Below are 15,153 nucleotides of genomic sequence, written 5' to 3'. Positions count from 1 at the left end.
CACTATACATCGTTTACAGTCTGACGATGATTCTATATTAGATGATGATCACGAGTATCCTTCTCTTGTAACACATTCCACACCAGTAACTGACAGTGATACGGAATGTCTAATTAGCAACACCGGTATAATTAATGCATCTAACAAAGGGGAGTGCGGTGACGGACAGGCTTTACCAAACGAGATTTTTAAGGAAATCATTAGATGGTGTATGTATGATGACTGTCACATGCTCGGAACGTTTAATAGGGTATCCACAGGACTTAGAAAACTGACAGAATCTTTCTTACCAGAAATACATATTGACGATTTCTCAGCTGAACGACTGCATTTATGTGGCGCACTTGAAAAAGTTATGTGTTCAGAAATTAATTAGAATTGCGGGTAAAAACAGTGGGCTTGGCCTGAGAATACGACAGTTATTCTCACAAAACCGCAGATGGTACAGTGCCTGGTTGGTTGTTTCCGCCTTATATTTTGGGAAATTTATCATAAACGATATATTTTGGAAATGATCGAATTTCTTACATTTTTAAATTCATATTATTCATCATATGGTGGTTACGATCACTAATCATTATTCTATTTCGGCAGTCCTCTAACGACATCCTGCTTCTGCATAATAATAATGTTAGAATAAGTTGTATTGGGAAAAGAAAATTATAAATGTTACGCAACCAAACGGACGCTCTCTCTCTCTCTCTCTCTCTCTCTCTCTCTCTCTCTCTCTCTCTCTCTCTCTCTCCTCTCTCTCTCCCTCCCTCCTCCTCTATCTCTCTCTGTGTTTGTGTGTCTGTTGTTTTGTCTATCCGTGTGTGTCTCTGTGAATATATATTTTTGAAAACAGGTTTTTTTTCCCATGAAAAGTTTCATTATTCAAGGAGAACTTTTCTTTGTTAAAAACGATGACAGTTTGGTTTTCTTTTCGCAACACAGGTCTGTCTGTTTCTCTCTCTCCCTCACTGGTTCTCTGTATGTCTCATTCTATCTGTATCTCTGTCTATATTGCTTTCTCTGCATATATGTCTGCCTGCCTGCCTGTCTGTCTGTCTGTCTGTCTGTCTGTCTGTCTGTCTGTCTGTCTGTCTCTCTCTCTCTCTCTCTCTCTCTCTCTCTCTCTCTCTCTCTCTCTCTCTCTCTCTCTCTCTCTCTCTCTCTCTCTCTCTCTCTCTCTCTCTCTGTGTGTGTGTGTCTGTGTGTCCATCTTTGTATTTATCTGTGTGTGTCTCTGTGAATATATAGTTTTGAAAACAAGGGGTTTTTTCCAGTTCTTTTCAAAATATACGTTTATTTTTCAGTGAATTCATACATTTATAATAATATTTTGTGTTGACTTCAGGAGGAAGTACCTGTACATGCTTATAATTTATGTAAAAAATAAACCGGTTTTGATACACAATGTTCCTTATCGAAATATTATTAGCACATTTATGAATTAACTTAAATAGTTCCTATTGTCATGCATAAGGGATAGTTCATGTTCAGTTACTACGATTTAACATTTCCTGACACTTCTAGTGTCTCACATGGTATATTTTTAATCTATGGGATCGTTCAATTAGTTGTGCAGCAATTTATTCAAATACATCAAATCTTATTCAAAATTCTGTAATATTATTACAGTGTATATATTTAAAATATATTTAAAATGTTCATATTTATGGGATTATTAGCAAATGTATATAGAAGTTTAGAAAGAAATATATATATATACCTAATATTGCCGGTAACCATAACAAAAGAAGAATAAGAATAAGAAAGGCAAGTGTGGGTAGTTATATATATATATATGCATTCAAGACCGCATATGAGCACATAGTCAGGCGGCAAACTAAAGTACAGTGTAAGCGGTAAATCGGTTAAGGGACAGTACCTGTACACAATAATTGTAGAATTAACTTCCACAACCATCGGCTGAATGATCACATGTGTTTTATGTGTATTGTTCACTTTCTCGTGGTGGGTGGGGGATGGGGTAGGGCGGCTGGGGGGTGTGCGGAGGGAGTGTCAGTGGGAAATCACTTTTGACGGATACTAGTTTGAGTGTATTTCAGCTTAAGTAGTTGTTGATTAAACCCACTGTTTTTAATCAGCTGTTACGGCTTTTACAACACATTCATGTAGGTTACTTTCTCTTACACATATCTACACTTAGATTATAATGTAACAGTCGTGGCGTAATGGGGGGGGGGGGGGGGGGGGAGAAGGAACTGGTTGGAACGGCAAAAAGCCCAATTGATGTTTTCACCGAGGAGGTTCTATCCTGTTACCCAAGTCCCCCAGGCGAACGTTCAACCGATTAAGCTAGATCCCGCCCCGATCATGATAGATAATACCACACGATGGGTTACGAAAAACTGCAAGGATATTTTATATGCACTTTTCCATAGTCAGGATAGTACATACCAGGGCTTTTAGTATACCAGTTTTAGGGTACTGGTTGGAACAGACAAAAACCCCAATTTGTGTGTCCACAGAAGTTCGATCCTGCGACACAAGCACCTCAAGCGAGCGGTCTGGAGTAATGGATGAACGGAAAAACTGAATAGGTTCACTTACAGAATCAACCTTAAGACATATTCGTATCCCTGACGAACTCCCAACCACTGAATAAAATCTAAACACAAAGTTTAAAATTATTTCAATTTGTATATATTTAACATCTATGTCGTATTCTGACGTTTTAAGCCTTTATTACAGAATGGGCATTTTTTAAATTACAAAATGGGTACCTATTTTTATTACAAAATGGGTCCGACTTTATTACAAAATGGGTACCTACGTTTATTACAGAATGGGTCGTTTTTTATTACAAAATGGGTACTTATTACAAAATGGGTCGTTTTTTATTACAAAATGGGTACATATTACAAAATTGGTCGTTTATTACAAAATGGGCCTCAACAGACGCTTGACAACAGCGGACTCATTGGGAACTTCTTGAGTATGTGAATAGCGTCGTGTAAGTCGCCATTTGTAAAGTCTGGTTATTTAACGTGGCAGATCCTAGTTTTTAAACACGGCCGCGTATTGTTCACTATTAGAGTACTGTTTTATCATTGTAATCAGATGATCCATTTCCGAACATCTGCAGTGTTTCTGGTCATCCTGGTGTTTCTAATACCACGAAATTCATTTTTCATAAAATGTACGTACGTCTGAGAACTAACGGTTATGCAGGTGAGCTCTAGTCTAATTTAGGGGTAACCCCCACCACCACCAACAACAACAACAACAATAATAATACCACCAACAACAATAACACCACCGCCACCACCACGGGTTGAAACTAGGGTCTGTGACTTTTGTTAGTTAATAGTTTAGTAGATTATTTGGTGGTTATGAATATGCATAATGTATGACGTCATATCCATCACCTCATGCTTTGTAAGAATTAAAAAGATAGCTTTGAGTCCAGTTCAGTAAGTTTGAAACCACTGGGGACATAAAAAAAACTATGCATTCATTAGATAATATATCATAAGATTCACCGAGTATTAATGAATATGGATGCAACGTAAAGAAAGTAGCACAATTTTAGAAGTTTAGGTATTTGTTTTAAAAACGTGCTTGTATTGTACTATTTATAGTGCAAAGGAAGATTGCTGAGTGAAAGGATGTGCGTTGTCGACAGTTCGTAAAGTTAAGATTCATAATAGAAGACTGTGCGGTGCGTGAGAGATCGGGCAGACATAATATTATAATAGCCCAAAATGTCGCAAATGTGACAAATTATGACATCTTAGACCGAGCGCCATTTCAATTCTTTTGTGGCACTTTAACGACCTGGCCCGTTCTAAGTGATTCTTCACAAAGATGTGCCAACTCGGTCGCCATGATGCATTCGTGTGGCTTCACAAGACATTCAGTTTTACCTGTAAAAACAACACCCAAAAAACATTTAAAATGATATGCATATACGTATGGCATTATCTTTAATGTTTTAATAAAAATAATGCCTGAAAACCAATATTGCAAATGGATCGGGTGGATTTGTTGTTTTAGGTATCAAATTAGTAATTAATTCAACAAAATAAACATATCCAAAAACCAATTCACTGGTTTGATCCATTGTGGATATTTTCCATTTCACATTATTGGAAAACTGGGAACTCTGCTTCGAACATCATTTAGAAGTAAATGGGAATGCTGGCTTGTTCCTAAGAATCTGATTGTTTTGTTGTTGTTAAAGGTAGATTAGAAAAAAACCCACAAAAAACCCACAAACATTTTAAATAAGACATTTCAAGAAAACAATTCACTATTGAGATGCATTGTGAATATTTTTGCATTTCACATTATTCGCAAATTGCTTTTGAACATTATTTAGAAGTAGATGGCGGGCTTGTTCCTGAAGATCTAATTTAAAAAGTTGGACGCTGTGAGTTCTGATGTCTATTTTTTCTTGAAATTTATTTCCAACCATTAATTTGTTGTTGTCTGAGACTTATCTATCAGGAAATCATGTTTTACACAACCGTGGTTAACTAATTACAAAATATCCATAGACAGGACTGGGAAAGACATTGTGAGACAGAAAAAGCACATTAGTTCCATATAGTATAATAATTAAATACATTTTTAAAAAGTGGTTTGAGAAACGCCAAAACCTATCTACAAGCATTTGTCCTATTGTGTATGGCCCAATTGACCCTGGTCGCTTTGCGTATTAGTCACCGAGTGTCATCCTCTACATCTTTATTATATGGTTTCCTTATTATCATCAGCGAATATCACACGTTTACAACATACAGTCCTTTAACATAATACTATTATGTTTGCATGGCTTCATTAGTCACAACTTTTGGTCTGTCCATTCAAGCCCAGACGTCTTTTATGGATTCAGTACAGAAGCTTGTGTGAAATGGTTTAAGGACATTTATCGAAGCAACTGATTCTGTCAGACGTAAGTGATTCATCTGAACAGCCCAGTCACGTTTATGGGGAGTTGGTGGGTTTTGAGAGTCGAGCCACCAAACCTCAAAGCCAGTTTTCATTTGTTTTAAATATAGTTTTGTAGGAGCATGACTCAAAACCCTAGAAATGTGGCTCGCCAGTCTAGATCCCTTTGCATAATTGGCGGTATACGCGCCTGTAATCGCTCAATGAAGATACAAAACCAATATAACCGTATATCTGTACAAAATAGCACGAAATCGCATCACTGTTCAAGGCTGTGTTCATGAGACGTGTATTCAAGTATAGGGTTAGGGTTAGTAATATTGTGCAAACAAAAACTGGAATTTTAAAAAAGAAATAGGTGTATTATTTACTTCGAATAAAATAAAACATTTTTATACAATAAATTATTATTACGTACTTTAGTAGGATATTTACGAGTGACAAATCAAATCGGTGACTGCAGAACAACAATCGTGGAAACATGGATGAATCTGGAGCAGAGTTATATAAACAAGTTAATTGACAGCATGGCGCGGCGCATTGCTCAATTTATAGAGAGAAGAGGGGAACTGACAGACTACTGACGCAACATATTGTTAAATATATTGTACAGTTTATAAACGTTATGACAAATTACAATTTCAGATTTTTTTTTCTTTTTGTACAATACTATACTTAACCAAAAACGAAAGTATGCATGTTGAAATCTTTAATATTTTTAGTATGCCTGTGAAGGAACATGCTCTTAATTTTTTTTTCGCCTGTGGCGATATTAATTGTTTTAGAGGGCCGTGTGCAGTTCCAATATGCACTTAAGCCCAGATGGGCACTTTGTTACGTAATACCTCTGCGCGACGGTCGTCGAGCTCTCTCTAATACACACCCAGTCAAGGTGTGGAGGCCATGTGGCCAGTAGTTACGTAATACCTCTGCTAGTTCGGTACGATCGGGGGATTGCTGGCGAACTAGGCGTCGGCCAGTCTAGGCTTCTAAGAAAGAGATGCCGTCTTGGTCGCTGTGGAAATATCACTTGTAGGTATTCGGTGCCGCGTCCGTTTGGACTTGGTAATTATATATTTTCTGCTCTGTTGTATAAACTTGATGTGACTGATGTGACTTTAAATATTTTAATACTGTATTATACCAATATTATTTAGACGGTGCTGCCGGTAATCTGACGCAGTAAACTGTAGGCTCACTGTTCTAATATATATAAGGCTTAACCGGTCATCCTAGAGGACCTAGGTAAACTGTAGGTTATTGTCTTTATTGTGATAGGTACCAGTATTAAGTCTGTATTACAAGGTTATTGAATGAGTAGTTAAGGGTTAATTAAAAATTAACCAGTTAGGAACAGAGTTGTAATTCCTTTATTAATTAAGTTCCCCTGGAAGCGTTTCTCAATTATCACACGTGTGGGTGTTGTGTCACGGTGAAGTGATTAGCATATTGTGTAAACTAGACACCTAGAGATTAACTAATTAAGTGATCAGTTCTGGGTTGTTATTATTTGTTGTTGTTAATTAATTACTGCGGCAGTACATTTGTCAGCGTAGGTTAATACAGATTCCAAAGTGTATTGTGTTTTTGTTGTGTTTTCTAGTGAACTAAACGTGCTATAATAATATATACTTTATATAAGATCTTATCTCTGATAATACCGATACGAGCCACTAGGGTATAACCGCCCGTTACAGAGAGATCTAATAGATATACAGTTAGGAGAGATATTTTGATAATCGTGTTTCATTCAGTTACGGGTATTATAGGATCCCCGTGACAATGCCATTTCACTATAATCGAAAACCACTGTGTGTATGTGCCACACTATACCACACAGTGCACGTGCATATCGTTTCGGATTGCCTCATGTCACGTGACGGAGTGCTGTCACGACCGAAAAAATAATTTTTTCACGCTGCGGGCCATTTTATATTTCACTAGGGTATACTCGTGAGTGCACACCTTCGCAAAACCAATAAATAAAGCCTACAAAATACCGTTCGGTAATGCCACGCCTATCACAACATGACGTCAGAGAACAGTTGGGATGCTTGACGCTGGGCGCAGTGTCAGTGACGTTGCCAGAAGTTTTGGTGTAACTAGAGTCACTATACACAGACTGAACAATCGTTTGCAGGCCTCTGGATCCACCAATGACCGCCCTCGAAGCGGCCGTCCACGAGTTACATCGGGTGCGCATGACCGGTATAACCGAACCACCACTCTCCGGTACCGGTTTCAAGCAGCCATCATTCTTTGCCGACAGTTCCGCATTCAACCTATTGTTACCGCGCGCCATCGTCAACTCCGTCTGCAATGGCAACGACGACGGATCCAATGGATAAGGAATCAATGGAGAAATGTCCTTTTTACTGATGAATCACGATTCAACTTGAGAGTTGCTGATGGGCGCACCAGAGTGTATCGCAGACGAGGTGAGGGGCACCAGGATTGTTGTGTGATGGAGGTTGACAGATACGTGGGAATATCCGGGCGAGGTGTAACTGATCTCCATGTCATTGATGGAAACCTCACAGGTGTTCTGTACCATACATGGCACAGCATCCACACATGATGTTCCAACAAGACAACGCTTTGCCAGAGTGTGTACTGCGTTTCTAACCCCTACACCATGTCGACGTGTTGCAATGGCCAGCAGTGTCGCCATATCTCAATCCCATAGAGCACTTGTGGGATGAACTAGGCAGGCGCGTCCACAAGAGAGATCCACAGCCATTGAACCTTCAACAGCTGCAGCAGGAGTGGACAAACATCCCTGCTGAGTTCGCTGAGATGCCGATGTCAAGACTGCATCAATGCCAGGGGTGGGCACTGATATGCAGGAGCAGTCACGATGTTGGAGACTTTCATTCTAATTGTTGACATTTTTGTCTCATGGGGTGGTCACAGTAATGGTCCATTGGCAGCAAACACGTGCGCAACTTGTGAAATTACTGCAGAAACACCTCTTCCTAAATGGTTCAAAAGTCACTGTTTGCACTTATTCACCTGTACAAGACGAAGACTAGTCATCATATTCCTGCACACATCAGTTGTATCTCTGTACAAGACAGTTAAAAGGATATAAAAAATATATTGATGTGGTTCATCATTTAATGTTTTGCATTTACCTTAGTTTCACACCCAATAGCCGATGTATTTTTCGTGCTGTGGTGTCGTTAAACATTCATTCATTCGTGTCAAAATGACCATATGTTTAACATCCAATAGCAGGTGATTAATAAATCAATGTGCTCTAGTGGTGTCATTAAAACAAACTTCTTCTTCCGTGATTCCTTGATATATGATTCTCCTCATCCGCACTGAAAGTAGTAAGACTAACGATTTCAAGTCTGGAATTGAACTGGGTGTTATCTGTGTACTGTAGATGTGGAAATATCACGTGTTAGGTGAGGTACCGCGTTGTGCCCCCAGGCGATATTCGCTGTCTTTGGACTAGTCTGGGATTTTTATAATAAATAGCTAGGATTTTAGATATATCGGGGAGAAACATTGGAAGTATCCAGGGGTACGGACGTGGTCCAACTGAACGAAATATATTAGTTCAGACCGGACTTGGTAAATATATTTATTTCTGCTCTGTTGTATAACCTTGATGTGACTGATATGACTTAAATATTTTAATACTGTATTATACGAATATTCTTTAGACAGTGTCTCCGGTAATCTGACGAAGTAAATTGTAGGCTTCACTTTTCTAATATTTTTATACGAGTATTTGGTAAGATAAAGCTTAGCCGGTCATCCTAGCGGACCTAGGTAAACTGTAGGTTATTGTCTTTATTGCGATATGTACCTGTATTACAAGGTTACTGAATGAGTATTTAAGGGTTAATTAAAAATTAACCAGTTAGGAATAGAGTTGTAATTCCTTTATTAATTAAGTTCCCCTGGCAGCGTTTCTTAATTATCACACGTCTGTGTGTTGTATCACGGTGAAGTGATTAGAATATTGTGTAAACTAGACACCTAGTGATTAACTAATTAAGTGATTAGCTCTGGGTTGTTATTATATTGTTGTTGTTAATTAACTACTGCGGCAAGTACATTTGTCAGCGTAGTGTTAATACAGATTCCAAAGTGTATTGTGTTTTGTTGTGTTTTCTAGTGAACTAAACGTGCTATATTAACTATATTTATATAAGATCTTATCTCTGATTATACCTAGAGCCGAGCCACTCGGGTATTAGACTGCCCGATACAGAGATATCTAATAGATATGCAGTTAGGAGAGCTATTTGGATAATCGTGTTTTATTCAGTTACGGGTATTATAGGATCCCCGTGACACTGCGGCCTGGACCTTTTTGGCTCTTCGATTCTGCTCTACAGTCGTTGTGCTATGAGCATCACTGTAGCCATCGAAAATGACATAGCTGGTTGTACCAAAGAGCCTTTGTACATAGGATACATATGTGCTGTATAAGTCACTGTATGACCCATTTTGTGGCCATACCACCCGTAGCAGCAGATAAGCTCCATTTACTATGACCATGCCATCTTTGGGATATGTCTGTTCACTGACTGCGTATGAATCTATAGCATGGTACATGACAGCTTTCTCGGTTTTTCTCATTGATATTTCATCAAACAGGGGGGGGGGGGGGGGGGGGGGGGGCTAGCTCATACTCAAGACATGAAGCGAAGTCCTCATCTGATTTTATTACGTTTTTCGGCAGGCCACGTGCACACAAACAGATTTGAGTCCTTCCAATTTACCAGCTATTTCATCTTTTCGTCGCAAACTACTGTTACTTATTGTATCTAGACCCCTTGTCACAGTCATTGTGGGTCCTTCCAACAGTTTCTTTCTACACAGCAAACATTTTTCAGCATCCATAATTGCTCTGAACCTTGTACTTTTCAGTAGTCACTCAGTACTTTACCATGTTCAGAGACGTCGCAGTGGTATGACGTCATTTCCTTACTGTGACGTTAGATCACATGTGACACTTGGGGACTTTTAGTATGTTGTTTCTGATAGTCATACGAAGGTATCTGCCAAGTTTCATCTCTCCCCTATTTTTTTTCCAATCAAAAGTCCCTAATTTACTGGACTACTAGCAATCTTTAAATCAACATATACATCATGCATACAGATGCAAGACCTCGCCCTTGGAATCAGTCGACGGAAATTTGAGCTTATGCTCGTTTTAGTGGCACTCCGCTTATATTTCAAGCATAAAAGTACCTTGTATACTGATTCATGTATTAGTTAAAACATATACATCAGGCACGTGCTCCCCTCCCCCCATTTGTGAGCCTTTTTTACACATTAATGTTTGCCATTGTAACCAAACTCTGATATAGAGTTTGTACCCGATCCGTCAGTGCCCCACCCCACACTCCCAAAGTCGTTCCTACGGGCCTGTATATATATATATATATATATATATATATATATATATATATATATATATATATATATATTTCCCAATTTCCCAACCATGTAAATGAACACATTATGACAACATGAATGGATGAATGAATGAATGAATGATTAACGGCACTCCAGCATGAAAAATACATCGGCTATAGTCAAACTATGGTAAATGCACAAATGATGTGATAATAAACATCTAGTTAAAAATTCAACACTTAAATAAAACACAGTGTAAAGAACTGTGTAAAATTATATGACAACATATGACAAATGACAAGCATGGAAGTATTCTAAACATTATTTAAAGTTAGGGACATTTGAACTTTGACTCCATGAGATGATATTTGAATATATTGCTACTTAGAGACTAAACGCAAGCTTTTGCTAAACTATCCTTGTGCAGAGATACGCTTTTAATCCGGTAATACTGCTTCATTGTTCAGATGCATACGGCATCAGACTAGAGTTATCCACCCATTCGTTTGGAAAAGAATGCGAGAAAATAAAGTTTTCTTGTTATGTGATTAATGGCTTGGTAGCTGCTTTGTATGCTGAATTGTTACACTGGGTTTGACAGGGGAGAGGATGCAGTTAGTGAATATGTGCACTTGGTTTACACTGGATACTGCATACTGTCCCCCATAGCACCTTGAAGTCATGCAACATTTGTATAAAATGCACAGAAATGGGTGTGATTCGGTCCCTTAGCCCACGTGTGTTTGTTTACATTGATATAACGTAAAAATGAGGTGGACAACAGGGGTCGTCCTTTTGAGTGTTCATTGGCCCCAGGTAGGTAAGGTTTCTTGTGAAATGCCAATGGCCTGGTGAAATTAATAAAAGTGCTACAGCCACTGGGGCTATATGAGAAAACTAGTGTAATGAATTGTGGTCCGATGCCATAAGCTTTGATCACCGCATATGTGAAATAGTGTGTAACACGTCTTGTATGCTGTGATACCTGTTTTTCGTCAGAAGTCAGAATGTATTTTATAAAGTTAAACTGTGAACAAAATGTCAGTAAGACCGACGTGTATGCCACGGTTATAATCGGGACGGTGCGGTCGAGAACAGGTTTCATTCTGTAGAGCCAGTCCTGGGGGAGTAGCAGTCCTCCTACAGGCGGTGCAGGAAGAATGAGTTAGTCTTGTGCCGTGCCCGCATCGGCCTTACAAATTTGACGCATTTATTTATTTTAAAGGGACATTCCTGAGTTTGCTGCATTGTAAGATGTTTCCGACTAATAAAATATTTCTACGATTAAACGTACATATTAAATACATTTTCTTGTTTAGAATACCAGTGTGTATATTCAATGTGTTTCTGGTCGTCTTAATATTTGTAAGAAGCCCAAACTGGATTTTGTCTTCAAATAATTTCGTACGTACGAAAACAAATGTTTTTTATGAAATAAAATGAAATTTAACCTAGTACAAATATTAGAACAATCAGAAACACGTTTAATATACAGCCACTAATATTTTATGCATAAAAATATATTTGATATGTAATTACAATCGTTAAAAAGTCTCTGTTAGTCGATAATATCTTAAAAATTGCAGCAAACTCAGGAATGTCCCTTTAAAGAAAGACCCTGCTCCTCAGTGTGAACATTGTCAGTGTACACCAACTATGCGCCACATTTTGGTGGAGTGTGATCATCTGAAGCAGACGAGAAATGACATATTTGACAACAGAAATGTTTTGGAATCTTTTTAATTCCACCCAGAATTAATTTTAAATTGATTTCTATACAACGTTTTAAAATATACTTGCCTTGATATCTGTATTGTATCTTGTACAGCTCTTGACACTGTGGTTTTACATAATTATATAAATCATATTTCCATACACTTACCTTTTCTGACACCTAGTAGCCGATTTGTATTTTTGTGCTTTGGTGTCGTTAAACTCATTCATTCATTCATTACCACGGATATATTTCCAGCAGACGACACTTACCCTGAACGACATCCAGGAAGTGGTCTACCTCGGCCACATACGACTTGCCGAATCTTGCGAAAACATCTGGGCAGCCATCTTGTATTATTTCAGTAGCCAACAACACTTTGCTGGCAAACAATGGAGTATTCTCACACTTGGCTATTGCTTTTGATCCGACAATCTAAAACCAAACCCCTTATGTTAGTTAGGTTCATCATTGCTCAAATCTGAAGCACTATAATTACGAGAAATACATGATCCTTTGCAGCCTATATATTGGGTTCTGGATATAATGAACGTGAAACGTATGGTCAGTTGCATCCCCAAATCTAAATATATTTACTTGGAAGTAAGTGACTCAATGATGTCAAATCTCTAACGATGTATTTAACAACTAAATTCACGATTCAAAATTTTAGCTGTGTATTTATTGAACTAGAAATACATTCTCAAATCTTGACTTCTGTATTTATTTAGCAATATATGCCAATCGGATCACTGTTCTTCTTCATATTATAAGTTCTGTATTTAAGTAATAGAACATGCTCATATCTTATGTTTATATCTAAGACCGAGAAATACAAGTGCTGCCCAAATCTAAATTTCTGTATTTTAAGAACACGACGACAATGCAGATTTAGTCTAAATCCCGATATCAGTATTTAACGAACAAGAAATCCATTGACCCACTGATGTCCAAATCTTTAGCTCTATGTTTAATGACCCACAGGTAGATAGCTCATTGCTGTCCAGACTCAAAGCTTTCTATCCGGTGAACCAAAATTACACGGCTCATTGCTGCCCAAACGCAAAGCTTTCTATCCAATGAACCAACATTACACGGCTCATTGCTGCCGAAATCTGAAGCTTTGTTTGCACTGAACCAGACTGGCATGGTCCATTGTTGCCATATCTAAAGCATTGTACTTAATGAACCAGAAGTGCATGGCTCATCACCGCCAGACCTAATGCTTTGTACTTATGGAACCAGAGGTCTATGGCTTATTGCCACCAAATTTAAAGCTTACAAGATCAGAAATCCACGAGGCACTGTTCCCAAACTCAAAAGCTTTGTTTCAATTAATCAGAAGTACATGGTCCATTGCCTCCAAATATGAAGCTTTGTACTTAAAGGATCGGAAGTCCATGAGGCAGAAGTACATGGTCCATTGCCACCAAATATGAAGCTTTGTACTTAAAGGATCGGAAGTCCATGATGCAGAAGTACATGGTCCATTGCCACCAAATATGAAGCTTTGTACTTAAAGGATCGGTAGTCCATGAGGCAGAAGTACATGGTCCATTGCCACCAAATATGAAGCTTTGTACTTAAAGGATCGGTAGTCCATGAGGCAGAAGTACATGATCCATTGCCACCAAATATGAAGCTTTGTACTTAAAGGATCGGTAGTCCATGAGGCAGAAGTACATGGTCCATTGCCACCAAATATGAAGCTTTGTACTTAAAGGATCGGTAGTCCATGAGGCAGAAGTACATGGTCCATTGCCACCAAATATGAAGCTTTGTACTTAAAGGATCGGTAGTCCATGAGGCAGAAGTACATGGATCCATTGCCACCAAATATGAAGCTTTGTACTTAAAGGATCGGTAGTCCATGAGGCAGAAGTACATGGTCCATTGCCACCAAATATGAAGCTTTGTACTTAAAGGATCGGTAGTCCATGAGGCAGAAGTACATGGTCCATTGCCACCAAATATGAAGCTTTGTACTTAAAGGATCGGTAGTCCATGAGGCAGAAGTACATGGTCCATTGCCACCAAATATGAAGCTTTGTACTTAAAGGATCGGTAGTCCATGATGCAGAAGTACATGGTCCATTGCCACCAAATATGAAGCTTTGTACTTAAAGGATCGGTAGTCCATGAGGCAGAAGTACATGGTCCATTGCCACCAAATTCAGACGTTTAATGCACCCGAGGTACGTGACTCACTGGTGCCCAATTCTAAGCATTTGTATTTAATGATGGTCTGTCGATGTCGGATTGTTAGCCCCGCATGTATACGATACGATAGTTTATTGCCCATATATACAGTCTGGCCAACACTGTGTTTGCTGTCTGGATCTTAATATTGAGCTAGTTTAAAAAGAAGAAAATTAATCTCTGTTAACGTTCATACTTAATATAATTATTTGAAAACAATAAATACTATTAAAATAAAAAAAATAATAAACATATCCATGCTGAAAGATGATCGACAGGGACTTTTAATATATTTCAAACAAGCTTGCTAAGTTGGTTTAAACACCAAAAATGTATTACCTCCAGAACATTCTAATGAACACTATATCTTCTTTATTTACCTGAAAAACTGTCGAGTGTAAACTACATGTTGCTTACAGAAACAGGCATGTAACATGGTATTACAGACCTCGCCGAGAAAAACAAAACTGAAGGAAGTGATTAATTGCTCCCCTAACTTAGCTCCATTTAAAACAATATGATATTGATACCATATAAAAACAAAAGTTTGTTTTATTTAACGACACCACTAGAACACATTGATTTATTAATAGTCGGCTATTGCATGTCAAACATTTGATAATTTTGACATATAGCCTTAGAGAGGAAACCAGCTGCATATATTTTTTTAATTAATAGTCGGCTATTACATGTCAAACATTTGGTAATTTTGACATATATACTTAGAGAGGAAACCCGCTACATGTTTATTTTCATTAGTAGCATGGGATCTTTTATATGCATATATGCACCATCCCACAGACAAGATAGCATTAACCAATTCCTTTGATAGACCAACCATGGTGCACTGACTGGAACGTTAAAAAGTTTGTTTTGTTTAACCATACCATTAGAGCACACTGATTTATTAATAGTCGGCTATTGCATGTCAAACATTTGATAATTTTTACATATAG

At 38.1% G+C, this 15,153-nt stretch overlaps 1 protein-coding gene across 3 annotated transcripts in view; it reads right to left on the bottom strand.

The window, feature by feature from the left end:
• Nucleotides 1-2,834: 2,834 nt before the first annotated feature.
• The window catches only part of LOC121380570 (uncharacterized oxidoreductase YrbE-like), a 75,189-nt gene continuing 62,870 nt past the window's right edge, over nt 2,835-15,153 (bottom strand). For all 3 annotated transcript variants that reach the window (XM_041509449.1, XM_041509448.1, XM_041509450.1), the window contains 2 exons: nt 12,271-12,433; nt 2,835-3,875 (listed from right to left, as the gene is read on the bottom strand). In XM_041509449.1, coding sequence (XP_041365383.1) covers nt 3,760-3,875; nt 12,271-12,433 — 279 coding nt within the window. In that variant the 3' untranslated portion in view covers nt 2,835-3,759. The remainder of the gene's footprint in view (nt 3,876-12,270; nt 12,434-15,153) is intronic.

This window comes from Gigantopelta aegis, chromosome 9 (genome assembly GCF_016097555.1).
Source record: "Gigantopelta aegis isolate Gae_Host chromosome 9, Gae_host_genome, whole genome shotgun sequence".
In the NCBI taxonomy this organism is placed as follows: domain Eukaryota; kingdom Metazoa; phylum Mollusca; class Gastropoda; order Neomphalida; family Peltospiridae; genus Gigantopelta; species Gigantopelta aegis.
This window is presented reverse-complemented; position numbering and strand designations above follow the sequence as displayed.